General features: G+C 39.6%; 2 protein-coding genes across 3 annotated transcripts in view; one reads left to right on the top strand and one right to left on the bottom strand.

Annotated features, from left to right (window-relative positions):
• Nucleotides 1-12567, bottom strand: part of Nipped-B (Nipped-B cohesin loading factor) — an 804192-nt gene extending 791625 nt beyond the window's left edge. For both annotated transcript variants that reach the window (XM_068226150.1, XM_068226151.1), the window contains exons 1-2: nucleotides 12444-12567; nucleotides 11092-11334 (exon numbers count right to left, since the gene is read on the bottom strand). The gene's annotated coding sequence lies outside the window, so the exon portion shown is untranslated. The remainder of the gene's footprint in view (nucleotides 1-11091; nucleotides 11335-12443) is intronic.
• Nucleotides 12568-13269: 702 nt separating this feature from the next.
• Nucleotides 13270-24060, top strand: part of ScpX (Sterol carrier protein X-related thiolase) — a 242404-nt gene continuing 231613 nt past the window's right edge. Inside the window, exon 1 of the mRNA XM_067140605.2 lies at nucleotides 13270-13556. Within this exon, the coding sequence (XP_066996706.1) occupies nucleotides 13509-13556 (48 nt within the window). The 5' untranslated portion in view covers nucleotides 13270-13508. The remainder of the gene's footprint in view (nucleotides 13557-24060) is intronic.

The raw sequence follows: 24060 nt of genomic DNA, 5'->3' as shown, positions 1-24060 counted from the left end.
AGTGAGTTGGAAGTTGTAGGTATGATAATAAAAATGGTGTGAGAAGCAGTTGGGACAGAAGATGAACCTGAGGGAAATAAAAATACGGTATATTGCACAGGACAAGAAATGCTTATTCAGGTATGGTCTTATGTTAAAATATTACGCCTACTGGGACAAAAAATAATTATCAGTTTTAATACTCAAATTAATTCTGTTTTGGACTATGGTCATCTACATAATTATATAATATTTTGACTAATGTCAATTTATCTTCCAATCCCATTCAGTGAAAAATAGTTTATAATTTGTATGTCCGAGGGGCAGTATGATTTGCTATCTAAATATCTTCAACCGACGGATCCCGAAAATGAAATAAATAGGGGGATTCAGGGTGAAGTTCTGCGTTATCTGCATTACCAAGAAAATAAGAGCCCCATCAGGTCGAGCAATTCAGACCGACTTGTAGGAACAAGTATTATATATATTTCTTTTACGAGTTGCTTTATGTCGCACCGACACAGATAGGTCTTGTGGTGACGATGGGACAGGAAATGGCTAGGAGTGGGAAGGAAGCAGCTGTGGCCTTAATTGAGGTATAGCCCCAGCATTTCCATGGTGTGGAAATGGGAAACCACAGAAAATCATCTTCAGAGCTGCCGACAGTGGGGTTCGAACCCACTATCTCCCGAATACCGGATACTGGCCGCACTTAAGCGACTGCAGCTATCGAGCTCAGTACCAAACTGCGAATAATTAGGTGATCTCATTGTATCATTTTAGAGTAAATGTAGTGCATATTACCTTCTTGATTAATTTGAAACTGATATCTTAAATGGTTTTTACAGAATAAATTATTTAGTGAAGGTACTCCACAACTATTATTACTCTAGGTTTCGCCAGACAGCAAGTCAAAAATAGTCTGTGGGAAAGCGTTAAAAACAACATTTAAAAACAGAATAAAGCAATTATTCTGTATCAAGTGTGTTAAGAGTTGGGGATAAAATAGAAACCGCATCCTGTGCATTAATCCATATATCGCCTGTGTCTTCTGGTTCAGTTCGAAGAATAAATAATATTTCCCGGCTAATCCAGCCAGGATTGTTTTTGATTTTTTGTTCTTTTACCAGATACCATTTTAACCACTACTTCAACATGAACACCTAGCCCTAGTACATCCACTATACTTTTGCCACTCTCACTAATATTAACTTTAAGGGTGGGAAGAAATAAAAAACTGCAATACCATTGGCTTCATATGTGGTCAGATCAACACCAATGCACGAGAAGGCTTTGAATGAGCAAGTAGCTCCTTTTAAAATTGCAATGAATAATGCTTTTCATAGTGTTGTAATATCTTCAATTCGTGAGACTTCTCCAAATTCATCCAGGTTAAACCTCTCCATAAAGAAAGAAAATTAATTGGTTTTTAATGGAAACTATTCCTGAGGAGGAAAAGAAAACTTGTACCCTTATTCTCAAAAATGAAAAATGTGGCTAAGGTTTGATGGTTAATCAAATTTTCACAAGAAACCTATGTGTTACAGTTACCAACAAACAATGTTTATTTAGTGGACACTTTGTACATCTGGTCATGCTCATGCTGCCAAGTATCTTGCAGAAGTGGCTGTTAACAGTATTTAAAAATCTGGGGACAACTTCAAAGTCCAAAGTTTGTTGCGTAGTTACAGATAATGCTGCCAACATTTGAAAAATGTGCCTTCTGCTTGAAAATTATGAAGATTTGAATGCCATCAATTATCCATGTTCGACACATTTATTAAATCTGCTAGTAGATGACAATGCCTCCAAATATAAGAGAACATTTGATAAACGTAATGAAGTTCCTCAGGAAGAACCCCTCTGCTAATGCATGTTACAGAAAATGTGGTGATCCAATACTCTTTCTCCAAAGTGAAGTATGCTGGAATACCATGGCAGATTGCCTGGAGATGTATCTTATAGGTTGGCCAATTCTGTTACAAATTTGTAAAGAAAATCATGAAACTATTGAAATGGCGTAAGGCTTTTAGTGCCGTGAGTGTCCGAGGACAAGTTTGGTTTGCCAGGTGCAGGTCTTTTGAATTGACTCCCGTGGGCGACCTGCGCGTCGTGATGAGAATGAAATGATGATGAAGACGACACATACACCCAGCCCCCGTGTCAGCGGAATTAACCAATTACGGTTAAAATTCCTGACCCTGCCGAGAATCGAACCTGGGACCCCTGTGACCAAAGGCCAAAACGCTAACCATTTAGCCATGAAGCCGGACATGAAACTATTGATAATGCAGAGCAAACAAATGTTCATAATTTTGTATTAAAACACAATGTAGAGAATATGGTTATTGATACTGCCCTTTAAACTAAAAATTTAAAAAATCAACCATAAGCAACTATTTCCAAGTCAGAACATATATGGAAGAATCATCAAATGTAATTTGAAGCTACAAAGGATGAAAATGTCGGACAAAAATTCAAAAGTGGATATACAGAAAGAAAAGAATTTGGCACTGGATTTACCAAATGAGGAGAGGAAAGCATAATTTGGAGATTTGCAGTGTCGATGTATTTGAAAAGTTATCTTCTTCCATTACTTGGCAAGTTTCAAGGCAAAACATCGCCTTTTCAAGAGTTACTTTTGGAAAAGAAGTTGCATCACAGGTTACAACCCACAAGTAATGGGGAAGTCAAAAACAATGACAACTGATCAATATGTCTGTTAGGTCATCAGCCCAGAGGCTGGTTGGATCCTCAAATAGCACCACCAAAGGTTATGCGGTTATAAGGAAACCCCAAAAACCAATGGCAGCACCAAAATGAGGCATACTAGGCAAGATGAGGAGTGAGGTCAATATAATGACAAAATATTTTCCATTATTGAACAGTTAAGTTACAGCATATGCTCCCTCAGCAGGCGTTGAAAGAATGTTTTTATCTTTTGGATTAGAGCAATCAAAAGTACATACACCATTAGGCACAGAGAAAACTTCTAAGATTGTGTTTCTGTTTAAAGCTATTAATAGTCATGTTAAAAAGTAAATATTAAACACAAAAGTAATAATCATTGTTATTGGTTTTACGTCCCATTAACCACTTTTATGGTTTTCGAGGAAGCCGAGGTGTTGGAATTTTGTTCCGCGGGAGTTATACTTTTTTCTATTTGTATTACGTCGCACTGACACAGATAGGTTTTATGGCGACGATGGGATAGGAAAGGCCTAGGAATGGTAAAGAAGTGACCGTGGCCTTAATTAAGGTATAGGCCCAGCATTTGCCTGGTGTGAAAATGGGAAACCACGGAAAACCATCTTCAGGACTGCCGACAGTGGGGTTCGAACCCACTGTCCCCCAGATGCAAGCTCACAGCTGCACGCTCCTGACCGCACGGCCAACTCGCCCGGTAGGGGCGAGTTATTTTACTGCCGATAAATCTACCAACATGGGAGTGACCTATTTCAGCACCTTCAAATACCACCAGACTGAGCCAGGATCAAACGTGCCAACTTCGGCTCAGAAAGCCAGCCCTTAACCATCTGAGCCACTCAGCCCAGCAACACAGAAAAGTGAATTAGTGTTCATACATATCGTTACTTAATCTTTTGCTGTTTAAATCGTCATACGTATAGGCCTACACCTGTAATACTTTTTCAACTCATCTTAAAGGGTTGTTTTTAATATTGTGTAATCAACTTTTTTACTGTATATTTAGGTTGTTAATGGGGTAATAATGAAGTGCCAATAGTGCCAAATCTACCCACAACATTCGCTCATTTACGGTCTAACAGAAACTATGTTGCATGCAATGGTATTCCTGATGAACAGCCCTATCCCATATTCTGCCCTTCCCTTTTTAACACCCGTCAAGTACACTTTATAATCTCCTATCCCTTCCTTGTTATCTCCCCTTACCCGAATATCACTTACTCCTAGTCCATCCAGATACATCCTCTTTGCTGACTCAGCCAGTCCTACTTTCTTTCTTCCTTAAGCCCCATTAATATTGATAGCTCCCCATCGAATTCCATTTTGATTGCCAAGTTGTTAGGAGTCCCTCGCCTGTCAAATGAGAGTGGGACCCCATTACTCCCACAGGTCTGAGGCTTGCTTAAAATGTTCCGAGCTTGGTAAATTCATGAAGCAGGATGCTACCCTACTTACACATAGTCCAATTGAGGATCTCTTCTGTGCCGGGTTAGGGACCACCGCTGGATTGTATAGTCCTAGCCGTCTGAGCAAAAGGAGGGCCACGACTTGAAATATGTCAGAGATGCCCACTTCCATTCCATAGAAACTGGTATCCCGACTCTCAGGACCACTTACTAGGTCACTCACCCGTTGCCCACTGTTCACGAAGTAGGACGTGACTACAGTAACCCACACCATGAACCACTTTTATTAAACCAGGTTTAATTTTATACGTTCAGTTTGAATTCATTTAAACCAGTTGTGGCTCCTGCTCAAAGAGTAATAAATTACAAGGTTTACCCTTGCTCAAAATCAAGTTTTTTCTGGCAGACTGATTGCTGAATCGCAAATTATGGTATTATATATTGAGAACTCCAGTTACCAGTGTTTGTTACTGATTTGATGATGATGATGCTTGTTGTTTGAAGAGGCCAAACATCGAGGTCATCGGCCCCTAATGGTACAAAATGAGACGAAATGGAATGACAAATTAAACGTCCACAATCCTCCACTGACCAGAATTCGAAACGTGAGGACGAAGAATGAACGGATGGATATGAATTTAAAACAATCAGTGGATGCGACCCGCCATGCCTTACATTCACAGAAACTGATGTAAAACAATAGTATTACTAACCAAGGGACTGCTGCTATACCATAACACTGGATCGATATGCTTGCAGTCTAAAGGGGGTCCAAAATCCAAGTTATCAGCCCCTCATAACGGTACTTATCGCTAGGAAAGTTGAACCATGGTATTTGTCATGTTGTGGTACTAATCAAAAGTAGCAGAGACTAGCGGTATTCCACACATTATGGTACTACCTACAGGTTATGATATTTGACATATAATACAGTCCAATGGTGTTTCTCACATATCGGCACCATTTACAGGCAACGCAAACCTATGGTGTTCATCACATAAACTACTAACCACAGGGACCTGCACTATCCCATGGTGTTCCTCATATAGTGGGTACTAATCATAGGCAATGCAGAACCATGGTAGCCATCATTTCATGGTCTTGCTCATACGGTGGTACTAATCACAGGTACTGCAAAAGCCGACCGCACGGTGCTCCTGTGTGTTACAAATCACAAACCTATTTGGTACCTAATATAATGGTACTACGCGCAAGTAAAACAACCCATGGTGTTCCCCACGTGGTGGTACTAATCACAAGTAGTTTCATGGTTCTAAGACAATCGTCCCTTGGTCGCCCCTTACGACAGGCAGGGGATACCGTGGGTGTATTCTTCGTCTGCGTCCCACACCCCCAGGGGGGTGTTACTGAGTTCATACAGATATATCACTTCATTATTACCCTGTTAACAACCTAAATATACTGTAATAAAAACTTTATTACACAATATTAAAAACAACCCTTTAAGAAGAGTTGAAAAAGTATTACCGGTGTAGGCCTATATGTATGATTTATGAATTATTTAAACAGGAATTAGGACAAGAACTGTCTCAGTGTATTCAACATGTGAGGGTGTAAATGAGGATGAAGTTGACAGTTTTATGAAGCATTGAATGACATCGTAGTCAGCGTCAACAGCAAGGATAGGATAGTGCTAATGGGCGATTTCAATGCGAGAGTTGGAAATAGAACTGAAGGATAAGAAAGGGTGATCGGTAAATGTGGGGAAGATATGGAAGCTAATAGGAATGGGAAACTTCTGCTGGACTTCCGTGCTAGTATGAGTTTAGCATGTTACGAATACATTCTTCAAGCATAAGGCTATTCACCACTACACATGGGAGGCTAGGGATACCAGATCCATAATAGACTATATCTTAACTAACTTCATATTCAGGAATTCTGTTAGGAATGTACGGGTTTTTTGGGGATTTTTCAATGATACAGACCACTATCTGATCTGTAGTGAACTAAGTATCTCTAGGCGTGGGATAGAGAAAGTGAAATCTGTCTGCAAACGAATAAGGGTAGAAAACCTCCAGGACGAGCAAATTAGATAGGCCCTGGGCCCCAAGTCTTTCCAACGCCCCTGCGACAGGCCCATATAATCTCGCGATTTCAGTATGTGCCAGGTAATTGAAAAATGATACAAGAGGAATTGCAAATGGATATGATTAGTGCGAACTTTCAAACAGTGGACGGTAAGCCGGTTCAGGATATAGAAAGAGAATGGGTGGCATACAGGGATGCTGTAGTAGAAACAGTAAGGGAATGCCTAGGAACGACTGTGTGTAAAGATGGGAAAAAGCTAACATCTTGGTAGGATGATGAAGTGAGAGCAGCTTGTAAACTTAAATAAGGCTTACCAGAAATGGCTCCAAACAAGGGCCGACGCAGACAGGGAATTGTACGTAGACGAAAGAAACAGAGCGAAACAAATAGTTGTTGAATCCAAAAAGAAGTCATGGAAAGATTTTGGTAATAACTTGGAAAGGCTAGGTCAAGCAGCAGGGAAACCCTTCTAGACAGTAATAAAGAATCTTAGGAAGAGAGGGAAAAAAGAAATGAACAGTGTTTTGGGTAATTCAGAGAACTCATAATAGATCCCAGGGAATCACCGGACAGGTACAGGGAATATTTTGAAAATCTTCTCAACGTAAAAGGAAAATTTCCTGGTGGTGTCACGGACAACCAAGCTCATGGGGAAGTGGAAAGGATGGTAAATAAACTCCATTGCCATAAAGCAGCAGGAACAGATGAAATTATACCTGAAATGGTGACGTATTGTGGGAAGGCAGGGATCAAATGGCTTCATAGAGTAGTAAGATTAGCATGGAGTGTTGGTAAGGTACCTTCACATTGGATAAAAGCAGTAATTGCACCTGTCTATAAGCAAGGGAACAGGAAGGATTGCAACAATTATTGAGGTATCTCACTGATTAGTATACCAGGCAAAGTATTCACTGGCATCTTGGAAGGGAGGGTGCGATCAGTGGTTGAGAGGAAGTTGGATGAAAACCAGTGTGGTTTCCGACCACAGAGGAGCTGTCAGGATCAGATTTTCAGTATGCGCCAGGTAACTGAAAAATGATACGAGAGGAATAGACAGTTGTGTTTCATCTATCGTTGATCATATGACAGGGTACAGAGCTCCCTATGCAGGGTGGAAAGATAGTTCCAAGACACGGACTTGTCGGTTAATCACGACAAGATGGAGCTTGTGGGATTTACCAGGAGGAGGAGGCTAGACAGACTGTCAGAGCCTTTCCTATTTGGGAAAAAATTAGTTAAGACAACCTCAGTTAAGTACCTAGGGGTAACCCTTGAGGCAAGACTGAGTTGGAAGAAACATATAGACCACAAGGTGGATAAGGCACGCAAGATTATGTGGGCCTGTCGCAGAGCCGTCTGAAAGACTTGGGGCCTAGGACCTAAGGTGGTCCAGTGGCTCTATATTTCTATTGTACGGTCCACGATCACGATCACCTTCGTATCTTTAGTCTGGTGGCCAGGTTCGGAGTGTGACCACCAACCCTGGATACTACACCATTATGTGCAATGGAAGCCATCCTAGGTCTTCCCCCCTTACATTTATATGTTAAGGAAATAGCGGGAATGTGTGCTCACTGCCTCTGGTCACTCGGAGGATGGTCCTTCAAGAATCCGAATAGAGGTCATGCCCCTATTCTTACAAGACTTCACCAGACCTGCCCTACAACAATGATAATCAGGGACCTGATGAGGCCTAGTTTTAATCTGAATTATAAGTTCACAGTGGTGATACCCACAAGGGAGGAGTGGGGCGCGGATGCTGGGGCCTGTATATGGTACAAAGATGGCTCGCGGACAGACGGGCACAGGCGCCGGGGTCTGGGGGCCTAAGACAAGGCTCTCCCTTCCCATGGGTAAATATGCTACTGTTTTCCAGGCCGAAGTATATGCAATACTGGCCTTTGCTGTATATATATGGAACATGCCTGGACATAGAAGATGCATCACCATTTGCAGTGATAACCAGGCAGCGTTAAAGGCACTATGCGCAGTTAGAACAACATCAAAAATGGTATGGGAATGCCAAAGGATGTTAGATCAGCTGTGTGAACTTAGCTCAGTTACCCTATTATGGGTCCCTGGGCACACAGGTATCAGTGGAAATGAAGAAGCTGACAAACTAGCAAAACAAGGCTCAAAAGGTCCTTTCATAGGGCCAGAGCCCTTCCTGAGTGTGTCACTCAGAAGCGTGAAACTGGTAACATCCCAGTGGACAAACCAGTCTGACTTAGACATTTGGAAGAGGTTAACCATAGGAAGGCAGGCACGTGAACTTATCAAAGGGCCTAGCCAAGGTTATAAAAAGATCCTGATAAATTTGAATAAGACCAGAATGCGATTGGTAGTTGGGCTGTTGACAGGCCACAATACCTTATAGAGACACCTACACGTCATGAAAATCAGTCAGGATCCAGTGTGTAGAAGATGCGGTAGGGACGAAGAGACCTCCGTGCATGTGTTGTGTCAGTGCGAGGCTCTTGCAAGCACTAGACATCGATATCTGGCTCACATTTCATGATCCTGGAAGACATCAGGAATGCCAACATCCGGACACTGGTATCCTTTATAGCAGCACTAGGGCTAAACTAGGCAAACCCGTTTAAGGGACACAAAGGGTCTTCACAGACCTACGTGTGGAGCCCTGCGAAGGCAGGGCTCACCCATCTATCTATGACAGGGTACCAAGGAAAAAGATGTTCGCCGTACTGGGGGACTATGGAATTAAGGGTAGATTATTAAAATCAATCAAAGGCATTTATGTTGACAATTGGGCTACAGTTAGAATTGATGGTAGAATGAGTTCTTGGTTCAGGGTACTTACAGGTGTAAGACAAGGCTGTAATCTTTCACCTTTGCTGTTCGTAGTTTACATGGATCATCTTCTGAAAGGTATAAATTTCCAGGGACCGATTCAGTTAGGTGGAAATGTAGTAAGCACTCTGGCCTATGCTGACGACTTGGTCTCGATGGCAGACTGTGTCAAAAGCCTGTAGTCTATCTTGGAACTTGAAAATAGGTGCAATGAGTATGGTATGAAAATTAGCCTCTCGAAGACTAAATTGATGTCAGTAGGTAAGAAATTCAACAGAATTGAATGTCAGATTGGTGATACAAAGCTGGAACAGGTAGATAATTTTAAATATTTAGGTTGTGTGTTCTTCCAGGTGAGATTGAATGAAGGTGTAGTAAAGCTAATGCGTGAGTTGGGATCAACAGTGTTCTGTAAGAACTAAGTCAGCTCCCGGACGAAACTATCTTTACACTGGTCTGTTTCCAGACCAACTTTGCTTTACGGGATTGAAAGCTGGGTGGACTCAGGATATCACATTCAGAAGTTAGATGTAACAGACATGAAAATAGCGAGAATGATTGTTGGTACAAACAGGTTGGAACAATGGCAGGAGGGTACTTGGAACGAGGATATAAAAGCTAATTTAGGAATGGACTCGATCGATATAGCTGTATGCATAAACCGGCTTCGGTGGTGGGGTCATGCGAGATGAATGGATCAAGATAGGTTGTATGTATGTTGGGTATTCAGCCCAAAGGCTGGTTTGATCCTCCACAGTTCCACTGAAAGCTATCAACTGATAGCCTAGGCATCACTGAAGAGGCATACTAGGGAAATAAAGAGTGAGGTAGTTTCCCCGTTGCTTTCCTCACTGAGCCAGTAGTTGCTACTGCATATCAGCCTGCCAAGCCCACTCAAATGCATGCACCAACTGACCCTATGACCATTCATAACAGGAACTGGCTGCATAAGGAATGTCATTACTAGCATCGCTCATACCTCGGTCACTTCCATATCATCAAAGCCAAGGATGAGACTGAGACAGGTCAATGAAAGTAACAAATTGCTCTAGCCCATACCAGAAGACACAGTGCATTTTACCGGTATGTATGTATGTATGTATGTTGGGAATTCAGGCCGAAGGCTGGTTTGATCCTCCACAGTTCCACTGAAAGCATCAACAGAAAGCCTAGGCATCATTGAAGAGGAGTACTAGGGAAATGAGGAGTGAGGTAGTTTCCTGTTGCTTTCCTCACTGAGCCAGTAGTTGCTACTGCATATCAGCCTGCCAAGCCCACCGAAATGCATGCACCAACTCACCCTATGAGTGATATTTTCACACCATTCATAACAGGAACTGGCTGCATACGGAATGTTATTACTAGCATCGCTCATACCTCAGTCACTTTCATATTGTCAAACCCAAGGATGAGACAGACAGGTCAATGAAAGTAACAAATTGCTCTAGCCTATACCAGAAGAGACAGTGCAGTGTAAACACTACATCTCACCAGCAGGGGCCTCAGGTTAGGTTACCTAGGAAAATAATGGACTCTGTTATGGAGGGTGAGAGGAGTAGAGGGAGACCAAGACGACGATGTTTAGACTCAGTTTCAAACCATTTAAAGATAAGAGGTATAGAACTAAATGAGGCCACAGCACTAGTTGCAAACAGAGGATTGTGGTGACGTTTAGTAATTTCACAGAGGCTTGCAGACTGAACGCTGAAAGGCATAACAGTCTATAATGAAAAAAAAATGTGTGTATGTATCAAATAAAAAAATCCAGGTATTACTTTTTCTTCAACAAAACAGTTTCTTTTCCAACTTTACATACGCCATGCTCACTAAAGCATAATACATGCTATCAAAAGAAAGTCACTGCTCTACAGGTCCTGAATTACTGAGGTTGAGTCTAAAGAAAATAGTTGTCAGTTTTAAGATCGTTTCTAAGATGACAATGATTTGTTGATACAGTAGTATGTGTGTAGTCTGTGCTAAAAACTGCACGCAGTAAATAACCAATGTACTCCACTAAAGAATGCCTCTTTGATGACATGTACATAAAGTTTTCGAGTTTAACAATTTCCACCATTCCCATGAACAATCAAAAGCCTATTTACAGAAACAGATCCAGCAAATGAAAAAACTTACTCACCTGTCTCCAAACATTAGAAGCACTGTTGCCTTCACTGACACTTGTTAACACTTTTAAAATTTAGGAAAATCTTCACACAAATAGCAACCGATATCACCTTTCATCTTGAAATAGCATCCACAAATTGCACAACGCAGCACAATCGTTATTTGTTCCAATATTACAATATTCCATCACACGAATTCATAAAATACATTGTGGAGGTGAGGGCAGTATGAAAGACTCCAGCATTAGCAGTTTACTCTGAAATCAAGAATGAATGTGCCATTGTTTATCTACATTATACATAACCTCTAAAGTAGTACATTCAAAACAATCACATTACAAACAAAAAAACTGACTCGGTGAATCAATGACATAAATTGTATTCATAACTAATGCACACACATCTTGTCACATAACCTACATGCACATTATGCACCTTCCACTTAATACAGCTGATCAACTAATATGAACTTTCACACAAGTTTCACACTCCTAACCACTAATTATACAAACCAAAACATACTAAATTGTGCAATAAGTCATTCCAAGTTGTAGTGTCACAGAAGAATTATTCTCAAGCGTGCTTCTAAAGTATGAACAAATAAGCCTAACCTATTCTTACAAATCTTTAAGGTTATCACTTTTACCAATCATATAATCAGTAAAGTCATGCGTTTCATTTGCTGTGTTAAACAAACAAAAGATAGAAAAGAACACATTTCAACAAGGTAACTGATTTGCAATCCAATCCATCCCAATGTATCATATATATCAACAACCAAAATAATGAATAAGCGCCAACTACTACACGTTAATTTTTTCGCAGATTTACAGAAACTCTCACTGAAAAGAAATGTTAAATGTGCACTTATGAATTCGGTCAGTCACTGAACAAAAATCCGGACTATGTCACATGAATGTGTCTATATAGGTTGGTGGTACGACGGTTGTTTAGACAGAAGGGAAATAATTTAGTGAATTCCCTTTACGCAGTTACAGAATAACAGTGCTACTGTAGATGGCAGAAGGGATGCACAATTTTAGACATGACTAAAAACAAACTCAAAATATAAACAGAGCCCTCACAGTATAACAATATTGGGTACACTGATACTTATTACGTCTAAACATGTTTGTCATGGTTCTAAGTGGCATTAAGTGCCTAGGTAACACTCGTTAAATGATAAAATACAGTTTGAATATTCCTCCTCTCTACTGTTAAAACTGTAAACAATAGGCCTATCAAAATAAAAAAGTTGAAAGATATGATACACTTTTAAATTGTTTATCAAACTGCAATATTTTGTAAGTGAGAAATGGAACATTTCAGTCAATTCCGACACAAGCAGTGCTCCACGGAAACTCACCTACGTAATAAAAATAATCATTTCGCCACCACAATAATACACATATAACGTTTACTATTATTCATGAGTAAACTGTACAGCCATTATGTCAATGACTCCCATTTTGGTGCTGTTGATACCTCAGCGCCATCCATCGTTTATTACATATACTTTGTAATATGACTTTTAAATGTGGCAATGTCGTCTAGGATGAAAACCGTTCATAACTGACCCATTTTGGTAAGGAGAAGGTACATGGTGTCCGAGTAAATATCATGACATCGAAGTATTGAATTAAACACCATGTTCCTTTTTAAAAAAACGGAATTCGTTGCTCCAGAAGCTGACATGGTTTTCACTGTCGCCACCAGAGTGACAATTTCTGTAGTAGAAGTGAGATGAGTAGCCCGGGTAATGAGAGTAATTTCAAACAGAAATATTTATGAATGGGATGGATAACAGCCAGGAGATGACAGCTGCATACATTCATTCGGGCGGGAACCGACCTGTGGATGTAGAAAGGTCAACGTAATGGATTGAATTACTGTTGAACAGTTTAAACATTTTCTTCAAGTTACAGTAGAATACCCACCTGGAGTTCGCCAATAAACAATGTGCTAATGGATAGATTTTTACTGCATGTACTACGAACCTACTGTGAAAATACCACTATTTGAAATTTGATATACCGATAATTAGTGGCAAAGGCGCAAATTTTGTTTCGTAATTCGCTTCACGACTGCAAGAACGCGCCAAACAGATCTTTGGTTAGTGTCATGATGTGCGTACGCGTTGAAAATATAGTTCTTTAATGTGTGTGGACTTTCCTCAGAAATAAATAAATGAATGAATGAGTTCACAAAAGCTATTTCAGGAATGTTGTATTTAATCGAAATGTGTTTATGACTCGATGTTGAAATTATATCATAATACAAGGCGAAGGAATACATGCATGGTATGTATGTGAGATAACTGTAGTTCGAAGTGCAGGAGTTTTAGATTCGTAGATTGCCAGTTATCAGTGTAGTCTGATCCTGGTTGGCGACATAAAGCGAGGAACATTATTTTAGCGCAGTTTGTGTAATAATGAGGCCCCGTGCAAAGGTGTACGTAATCGGTGTGGGTATGACCAAGGTAAATAGAACGTAATTCATGGTTGCACTTTTAACATCAATTGATTTTCTTGGGTTATGTCAAGGTGATGTGATCAACAAGTAGTTTAAATCTCCACAATTATATAACGTTTGTTTTATCGTCGTATTTATATTAAACGTGTGAATTATTACTCCTATTTTTCTTATAAATTCCGATACATAAACAGAAATTCCTAAGAAATTGGCATTATATAATGCATAGCCCCCCCCCCCCCCCCAAAAAATGGCAAGTCATGTAGGCCTAGTTGCTGATAATTGTCCAGTTGGTAACAGTAGTTGAATTCAAGACGTCGGATTTCCTTCAGATTATAATATTATGTATTGTGGTTAAGCTGCATGTGAAATATATTTTGACAGTATTTCTATGTGGGTTACAGTGCCAAAAAAAAATAAAAATAATAATATATATTCTATGCTTATCCATCCCTCTTGGTGTCCTGGAATTGTGAAATTTGTCTGAATCCTGTTTTGAAGTTACATGCACTTGGACTTTCTAATTTCTGTTGCTTTTGATTTATTCCATGGGTAGGACTTCAATGTTTATCAGTTCTGCATACTTTATGTGAATCATTACTCAGAATTAGGGATTGAACTACTATAACGTAGGCTATTTCACTAGCATTTGCCTGTAGTGACCTATTGCCAGTATTTTAACAATACAATCACGACTTCTTGTTTCCTCTACAAATCCATTGTTTTGCTATCTTCATGATGTATGTGAGCAGCTGAGGTGTGCTACTAGTAAACTGGTCTAAAGGTTTCTGTTTTTGCTTACTCTTAAATAAGAAGTTCACATTTTGATTTTTATACAAATAGCTCTTAAGGGAACAAGTTTCTTTTGATTTGTCTATATTTTTTGACACAGCACATCATACTCTTTCACTTGTAACTTGTCCAGGTTATATTAATGCACAATTATGTTTTCAAATGCTCCTGTTGCTATTGTTGATTTGTTGTTTATTTGATAATTAACGATTTTTTTGTATCATTTTATTCAGTAGTAACTTAGTAGTGGTTTTCCCCTTAAGGCTTGCTTTGCAAATCAAAATAAAGTTTGCTTTCACTAGAATCGACTATTCAGTATTATGTTACTGAAAAAGTGTCCTCCGTGGTTAGCAGAAGAATAAAAGTAACTTACAGTATGTTAGATTTGTTCAAGAAATTTTAGCTTGTTCATTATTTTCTGATAACATGCAGGGTTATTCAAGGTCAAATATTTGTTAGAAAAATCATTATGTTGAATTTTTATTTGGTTATTCAAAGGAAGGATTGATCCTGAAAACTACATAACCTAATATTGCAGATAGTTACTCTCAGTCGCAGAACTATCCTTATGCAATACTTTGGGCTTACCTTGGTGATTGGGGAGAGGGGCTGAAGTAATACAAGGAGCACAACTTTTTGCCCAAGTTGGAATATATGATTCTAAAGTTAATAACCATTGCATTATGATTACAATAATCAAATAAAAATAAAATACTTAATCGCCTCATGCTTGGGCATCAATTGTAATCTAATTCAAAATATATGAATAAATAACTGAAATAAATTATATTAATAAAAATAATTAATCAAAATGTCCGTAGCATGAGCGCCAGAGTTCACCAGAAAGGATCCCTCAAATTTTGATTAAGCATTATAATTCTCTCTCCCAGGGCGTGTACATAAAGCTGCATACTGGTACATCTACTTTAAGCCTTACCTAACCTGAAAACGACTAAATAGGTAGGAACGGCACCTAGGTTCATCAATAACTCCACTGATTCTAAAGTAACTAACTATATTCTGAATAACATCTGTGCATGAGCACCTCCATTAACACACAATAATATACATGAAATACACTCGCAAAATACTGCTGGAAGACTCCATGTTTACAACAGCAAAAATAGTGGGAAACGAAAAGCGAGGACCAAACTATCATTTGCAGTCAGCCCGATGAAAGTTCATTACAAAGCATATATATGTAGATAAATACCCTTCACTCTCTCTGTATATCAATACACCTTGCACTTTCTCATTATTGGCACTTGTTATATCACACAGATACTGTACCTTTATAATACTGTGTTCGCGGATTCCTGGGCCGATGACCTTCGCTTTTAGGCCCCTTTCTAACACTTGGTTTAAAGATACAGTCGTTGGCTGTAACTCGATCAGGGTATATATAACTTCTTCCTGCATACATTGACCAGTTCAACTCAGTTTATGGATGTGTTTACGATGGCTAAACAGACCAATCCTGGCATAAAATATACGCCCACGCAAATCACACTGAATGGATGGAGGAGGGCGGGGTTGTAATTGACGGAATTTTCTAGCTTGTCGCTTGGCCTCTTGACGTCTGCAGCGTTCTCTTTCAAATAAGTTGTCAGCGGTGGATGTAGTATTCCGGCGCAGTGAGCAGTCTACAGCACATTTTTCCCATGTCTGTATATACCAGTTGTCTTCATGATGTGTTTCAGCTGGTCCTTAAATCGCTTAAGAGGGGCTCCATGAGGTCTACTGCCGGAGCAAAGTTCACCATAAACAATTTGACGGGGAAGCCTGGTATCACCCATGCGATGAACATGGCCTAACCATCTCAGTTGATGAGCGATGATTGTTGCCTCGATGCTATTTAGCTGCGGTTTGTCGAGAACTGCCATGTTGGTCACATAAGTCTCCCACTTAATATTAAAGATCAATCTCATTTTCTGTTGGTGAAGCGATCGCATGCAGTTTTAAAGCAGTTGACTGACTTGTAGTTCTGCAGGTGTTAGAGCAGGAGATGCAGCGTCATTGGCATACTGCAGTTTTGTCACCCGGGTAACCAGAGTACATCTTTGAGAGCAAAGTCTTGCCAGATTGAAAAGGCCTCCATCAAAACGAAATTTAATCTCTGTGCCTAAGTTGTTTTCAGATAATTCATGCAGCATGGCAACCGTGTACAGTGCAAAGAGTGTAGGAGCAAGCACACAGCCTTGTTTCAGTCAATGAGTGATTGGGAACGAATCTGATACAGAGTTACCATGAACAACCTGTCCAGACATGCCATCATGAAGAGCTTTAACCAATTCCACATAATGTTCAGGACATCCAAAATGTCTTAATACTTTCCACATAGCAGATCTTGGTACTGAATCAAAGGCTCTTTCCAGATCATAGAAGACTAAATACAGAGGCTGCTGCTGTTCTCTGCATTTTTCCTGGAGTTATCTAACACAGAAGATCATATCTGTTGTGCCTCTGCAGGTTCGGAAACCGTATTGAGACTCGGAGATAACTCTGAGCCGGTTTAATAGAATTATTGCAAGAATTTTACCTCCAATTGACAAAAGCGATATACCACGGTAGTTCACACATACACTACGATCGCCTTTCTTGAGGATCCTGATAATGGTAGCATTCTTCAAGTTGTCAGGTACTTCTCGAGTTTCCTAAATTAAGAGGATGAGTGTGAAAAGTCTAGTCTTCAAGGGTATACCTCCATTTTGTATCAGGACCAGGCACTTTCTTTTTTTAGTTGATTGCTTCGATGAAGTCTCTGTATGTAGGTGGAACTGCCATCCATGGTTGTTGGGCTGCTGAGGGACATTACGAAGAAAGTCCTCAGCAACATTGGAGACACGATTTAGAAGTGCAGAGAAATGTTCCTTCCAACGCTCTAAAATTTCTACATTATCAGTCTAATGATGGAGTTGTGAGCATTGTTCAATAACCCCGCTGAAGATCGAATTGGACCATATATCTTCTTTATGCCAGCAGAGAAGTTTTGCAGGTCACAGGCATCGGATAGTCTTTGCTGTTCTTCAGCTTTTTGTTGCCATCTGTTATTCTTAATTTCCCTCATTTGTACCTGACATTCTTCTTTAATTTCCAAGAAATGTGATTTTTTCACATTGCAAGACGGATCTTGAAGATAGGATGGGTGGGCTTCCCATTTGGCGTTGATCAGACGTTTAATTTCTTCATTATTTTCATCAAACCAGTCCTGTCTTTTTTTCCTCACAAAACCAATTTTTTTTCCTCAGCTGACTCTGTGATGACCTTCTGAAGCGTGTCCCATTCCTGATTTGTAGTATCACTGCTGACTCTATGACTAGCCTTTTTTTTTTTTTTGAGATTGCTTTTATGTAATAATCTGTAGCAATGGATTCAGTTTGAAGTTTAGAAGTATCAAATTTATTTCTGGGCAGGTTGTGGATGGATCTTTTTGGTTTAAGACAGATTGAGATTCTCAACCGGCAAAAAAGGAGCTTATGATCTGTCCAGCAGTTGTCTACGTTTCTTGCAGTCCTTGTAACAAGGACATCTTTAATCCCATTGCCTGGTGATGATATAATCAAAGATGTGCCAGTTCTTTAAGCGAGGATGCATCCAAGTGGTCTTGTAGCGATTAGGCAGGCGGAACTGAGTATTAGTAATGAAGAGTTTATGTTCAGCACATAAACCAAGGAGCAGTAGACCATTGGCATTACAGTTGCCCAAGTCCATGTTTTCCCATCACATTGCCCCATAATTGAGATACAGTACCCCATAGCTTTCACCAACATATACCAAGCTGCCACAAGTGCATATGTGCCAACCCTTCCGATTTACCCAGAAACTTTCAGTTTTTTAACTCTTCTTCCAATTTTCCAATTTATTCTTACTACCTCCAATACGGTCAGTAATCTTCCCCTAGGGTAAAGGATAAATTCTTATTTGCTTGTGTAATTTACGCAACCTCATTTTCTAGCGTATTTATTTGATGGTTTATTTCGCAAGTGTATCGTCCATCGCCTTCGTGTATCATGTTTCCTGCTCGCCACTGCAGAGTGTGTGCTTTACAGCTGGGAATTCGGGACAGAAATCTTCCTACAATTGAGAGGGCTAGTGACTCAGTTTATCGAGGCAAAAGAATGAGTTTGTTATTGCGTGGTTCCTGCACTGTTGACATCGTTTCTGCGCGTAGTTTTGTTGGAGTTGTAGGCCACGTGTTTTTTCTTGCTGTTCTTTGCTTTTCTCTCCTGTTAAAGTCGTATGTTAATGTACGAGAGACATTGATGTGTTTTGCATGTGGTAGTTTCGCGTATTTCTGTTCATTCTTCAAAATTTTAATGATTTCCATATATTTGATGGAGTTGAGTTGGTGACAGTTTCTGGTATTTTCTCTTCACGTTGTGGCCAAGAAACATAACAAATGTTATCTCCAAGTGTTCGGAGATACCTTTAAAATTAATTTTCTATTCATTTTACAGTCTAATAAAGGGAACTATTATGCTTTTTGTTGCATGTGTCGGTGTGATATAGTCGTATGTACGTGTCATAAATGAGAATGATTAGACTGTACATTTTCTTGTAACCATTTATGTTTTCTTAGTTTATGATTTTAAATTTAATGGTCAATTTCATTGTAACTGTACATATGTATGCCTTCTATCCTGTCCTCGTTTTCACCTAGACCCTGGCGCAGTATATGTGATGAAATCGAAGAACAAAAGAATTTTCCTATTTTTAATTTCTAAAAGTTGGCTGGTATGCAAGTAATACAATACTAAGTGCCTAAGCTCTCCACAGTTATAGGATTAGTACCACAGTTCACATTCCTCAAACATTATAAGACGATGTTGCACCAAAGTTACATCACCTCTTACTACCAAAGTTTCAAAGTCAAGACTCTCAGTTGTTTTCACACATGCCTATATAGACCTCAGCTTCCTGCTACTTTTTCCATTATATGTCTAGATTGATGTTGGCCATCCAATAACTAGTGGAAGATCCTGTTGTCATTCCAAGACCTCGCCTCGAACCACTTCCGGATCCCAAGAAAATAACATCAACGGACTCTGGGCTGTCCACATGACTCGTACAAAGTTTCAGAGTTGTAAATAGCAGTGTTTTCCCATCCGTTTGTACAAAATAAATTACTCGTACCACATTCCAGCTTAAAATATTAAGAATATACAATTAATAACAATGATACGAATAATGACAATATCTATTACTTCTGAATACAGTGCGAGGGTGTGATACATGTACTATCACAAAGTTCAAGTTTTGAATTTACTGTTTCCTTTGTCAAGTGCATCTTTTTGTTTTATTATCATGCATGAATATACATTCCTTATAATGTTATTACTACACATAAATCTTCAGTTGCTGTTCTCAGGTATTTATAAGATCGGGGAAGCCACTCTAGCTCTGTTTGGATTTGACCGGGAAGTTAAGGCTGGTTGCTCTTCCTGAAACCGCTTAATTTTTGTCATGAAAATCCCAACATTGTGTTACAGGTATACAAAGTCCAAGTGAGAAGCCACCACCAAAGCCAATGTGCTACCCTACCTCTGTTACAGTTTTGCCAGAAAGTTTAGGGACAGACTATGATCTGAACATGTGACCCTGTCCCAATTATATTAAGTGATATAACAATGTTTTTAATTTATTAACATTGGGAAATGAGTAAATTTTTGGCCCAAACTAGGCGTTTCTGCGACGGTGGTTGTTCCTAGATAATTTTGTAGTTATGGAGCAGATTTTGACTATTTTGACAATAAAATGCAAAATAACAGGGTAATTCAACTGATGCAATATTAATTTATTGCTGGTTTGTATCTAACTTATATTTTACATTAACAAGAATGAATTTTCCCTTGAAATATTATTTTGAAAACGTTCAGGCATTTTCAGAGTTATGTTTTTTCTAGACAAGGGTGGGGGAAATCGTGGCACAAGTTGTTTTATATAACTTTCAAGTGGAAGTGCCTAGCGCACGCTGAACCAATCTTGTCTACAGAGTGGATCCCAAGGAACAGTCCTGTGCGAACTGCTGTATGCTAGGTGCTTCCATTCAGAAGATCTGGAACAAGGCCAGGATGTGCCAGCAAATCGATGACCTGTGTCTGGGACCTGCCTGGATAGTAGGGGTTTTGGGTGAGGAGAAAGTAAAATTGGTGAACAGTTTTAATGATTTATTTTTCTTTTATCTCACTTTCCTTCTGCTGCCTTTGCTCCACCTGTTACAAATTCCTGGCGATGGGACAATTTGAACTGCAAATCTCAAAGCCCATAGCCAGCTTTACCACTCAGCTAACATATTATTTGACAGGTAGAAATTTAAAAGGTGTATATATAGTCTATACATATACATGGAAAATTACCATTAAGACAGCTGGCATTGCGAAGCAGTTTGTTTTTGCCACGAAAGATGTAACTGTTCTTTGTGTGAACTGCTGTCAGCGTAACTTTGAGAAACTATAAAAAGTACATGAAACCCAGATTAAGAGTTTCATTATAACAAATTCCTCCTAAAAAGGAGACTGTGTAGCTTATCCATTTTCATTTCAGCCATATATATTTACTGGATATTTCTTCTCTGTAAAGAACAGTGAGTACCATAAAGTAATATCCTGATTTACTAATTGTTGTAAACTACATAGCCTATGTTGTTGGTTCGCCAAACCTAACCTAACCCTGAGATTATCAGTGGTTTATGATGGATTACAATGGTCTTCTCACTAGCCAATACTGTCCCAGGGGCAGGGGATGCTAGAGGCCTGCTGGCTGCTTCACCACCATAACCTGGGAGGCTTGTGCCCCCAGACCTCGCCTTTGCTTTCCCCCATTCCTGTGGTCTTGTCACTACCCAGACCTAACCAATCCTGCCCATTGTTATGTTCTTGTCACTAGCCATGGTCAAGGTCTTGTTACGTCATGATAGCCGCACTTTAAGCCTCTCTTTACAAAACCATATATTGAAGTTCTACCCAATCTATTGGCCCTCTTGATTTGCTACGCTTGATTTATATTGTATTTGTATGTTGGGTCAAACGGGCAAAAGATACCAGGTTGAAAATCTCCTTTCAAATTATCCACCATTACTGTAAATCTCAACCTTCCAATGATGTCGTCCATGACGTCACACAGATGCACGGCTCTCAGCTGCGGAACCTGTGCGGGTGGATCCTGGACTTACACCGAAGTTATATCAAACAACTTATGTCATGATTTCCTCCCCATCCTTGTCTAGGAAAAAAAAACTCAGAAAATGCTTGGGTGTTTGCAAAATAATTTTTCACAGTATATTATGTTTATAAGGAGCACTCGAATGAGTATTAAGTTTGTTGTGCTAATTTACATTTCGCTATATTCTGTTAGTCTTTAATCTGTTTTTGCACTTTAGCCGATGGTAGCGGTCGCACTTTTTCTTACACAGTGTACAAACACAGTCATCTGTTGGGTTGTGGAATTTTGTCTTTGCGCATATTTTTCTGAAGATCTTGAAACGGGCCGGTAGATGGCAGTGGTAGATTGAGTCGTAGATCTTCAATGAAGTAGGTTTCCCGTGCCAGTACGTGAACAAGTCTGGAGGGTGTCGGTTTACCTACTCCCCTTGAGGAATCTTGCTTTGCCTCTTTCTATCCTCTCCTAAAAGGTTAGCACAGGATAGGGTGGCATGGAGCTGCATCAAACCAGTCTATGGACTGATGACTCAAACAACACATCCTCTCCAAGTCACCGGTTGTCAGGTTGTCCCATATTATTTTGATTCCATATGTGACAATTGGGGTTATTGCGGTCTTGAATAAAGTCATCGCTGTGTTAAGGGATAGCATAGATATATTCTTAATATTGTGAATGGCTCTGATTGCTTTCTGATGTTATTGAAGGGTGTCATGCTCGTTTGAAACGTGATGCCCACGTATTTGAATTTCTTCACTATTTCTAGTGTTTTATTTTTTACTGATATAACGTCGTCCTTGGCTGACTTGCCACCATTTCTGAACACCATCTGTACTGTTTTTCCTGGTTAATTTCAAATTTGTTATCTGAAGCCCAAGCTTCTAACTTCATCATTGTCGTCTGTAGTTCTGCCTTTTAGCTCGATCCCAGTGCCATGTTATCAGCGTACATTATTATTCTCAGGAGAGTCTGTCAGTATTTGTGTGATATCTGCCGTTGCTACGTTGAATAGGTATATATCAACCTTGTTAATTTAAAATATCATATGTTAGAAACAGTCTAGCTGATCTTCAAATTGTTATTAATATTATTATTATTATTATTATTATTATTATTATTATTATTATTATTATTATACATACAGCGGTCTGTGGTCCCTGTTCACCAGTAGAGATCTCGTCCTTCAGCTCAAGAGTTCAGATGTTGCGTTGCTTTGTTTTCCCTGTCCTGTATAGTTTCAAATGCTGGACGCGTAGCCCTTTGCTGGAGAGGCAATTGAAGCTTTTGAAATATACTAGTACAGAAGAACGTCCTGAATATCGTGGTTAGACAGGAAGACCAGTGAGAAAGTCCTCAACTTCTTTGACCCTTTTACTACCAGTTGTGAATAGGCTAGGTGGGATATGTAAAAATTATCAGGCACTTCTTTTTAAGAAATGCAATGTTTCAATAAAATCATTGTAACTTTTTATTGTTGAAGATTGCCCTCAACATTTTTACTAATAATAGAAAAGGAGTTGCTTTACTTGTATTCTAAGTCTCCTGCTATTGTACATTAACACTACAAAAAAATAAAAATATATTTGTTTTATGATTTTCAAAATAACAAATGAAAGGGAAAAATTGAAAGGAGTGCTATTGCCTGCAGCTACTTGCTGCTGGTTTACCCTTTGAAAAGTTTCAGTATCTTAGGCACTATCGTTTCTAGGCCCTAATTTAAAAAATATTTTATTCCACTGTACACTACATGTAGGATGGCCAGGTGGAAAGATAGTACTGCGAGGCATGTTTTTTAAGTAAGCACCGTTTTGATATTCCGCCGATGCAGCGCTGCGATCGGCATTCCATGCATGCACGCTGTGTACCTGTATCTATTGGCAAGGCTGAGACGCCATTATGGCAATAGTCGCCCTTGTGTACGTTTCTTGGCAAGCATTTGAAATGGCATCGCCGATCGAGAGTCCCTCCGACTGTGAAGTACGGTCTGTTATTCGTTTTCCGAGTGCAAAAGGTTTGAACGCTACCGATATTCATTTTGAGATCTATGCGGTTTACGGACCAAAGATTATGAGCAATGGAATGGTTAGGAAATGGGTTCGAGCATTTAAAGGTGGCCCCAAAGATGTGCATGATGAAGAACGGAGTGGGCAACCTTCAGTCATTAGTGAAGAGTTGGTGCAGACAGTTGACCGAGCAGTGAGAGAAGCATTCAAACCTTTTACACTCACAAAACTAATAACAGACCGGACTCCACTGTCGGCGGGTCTCTCGATCGGCGAGGCCATTTCAAATGCTTGCCAACAAACGTACACAAGGGCGACTATTGCCAATAATGGCGTCTCAGCCTTGCCAATAGATGCAGATACACAGCGCGCATGTACACAATGTCAACCGCAGCGCTGCATCGGCGGAATATCAAAACGGTACTTACTTAATAAATCATGGCTCGTATTTTCAAACAGGTGGAAAAATTTCAGAATTAATTGAAATCTACTACAGGAAAACGTGGTAGCAAACCAAGGAATTTGTCTTGAATTAATTGACCCGTATGAAGCTGTATT

The sequence above is a fragment of the Anabrus simplex genome, chromosome 2, assembly GCF_040414725.1.
Source record: "Anabrus simplex isolate iqAnaSimp1 chromosome 2, ASM4041472v1, whole genome shotgun sequence".
Taxonomy (NCBI): Eukaryota; Metazoa; Arthropoda; class Insecta; order Orthoptera; family Tettigoniidae; genus Anabrus; species Anabrus simplex.
Note: the sequence above shows the minus strand (reverse complement) of the source record. Positions and strands in the feature narration are given on the sequence as shown.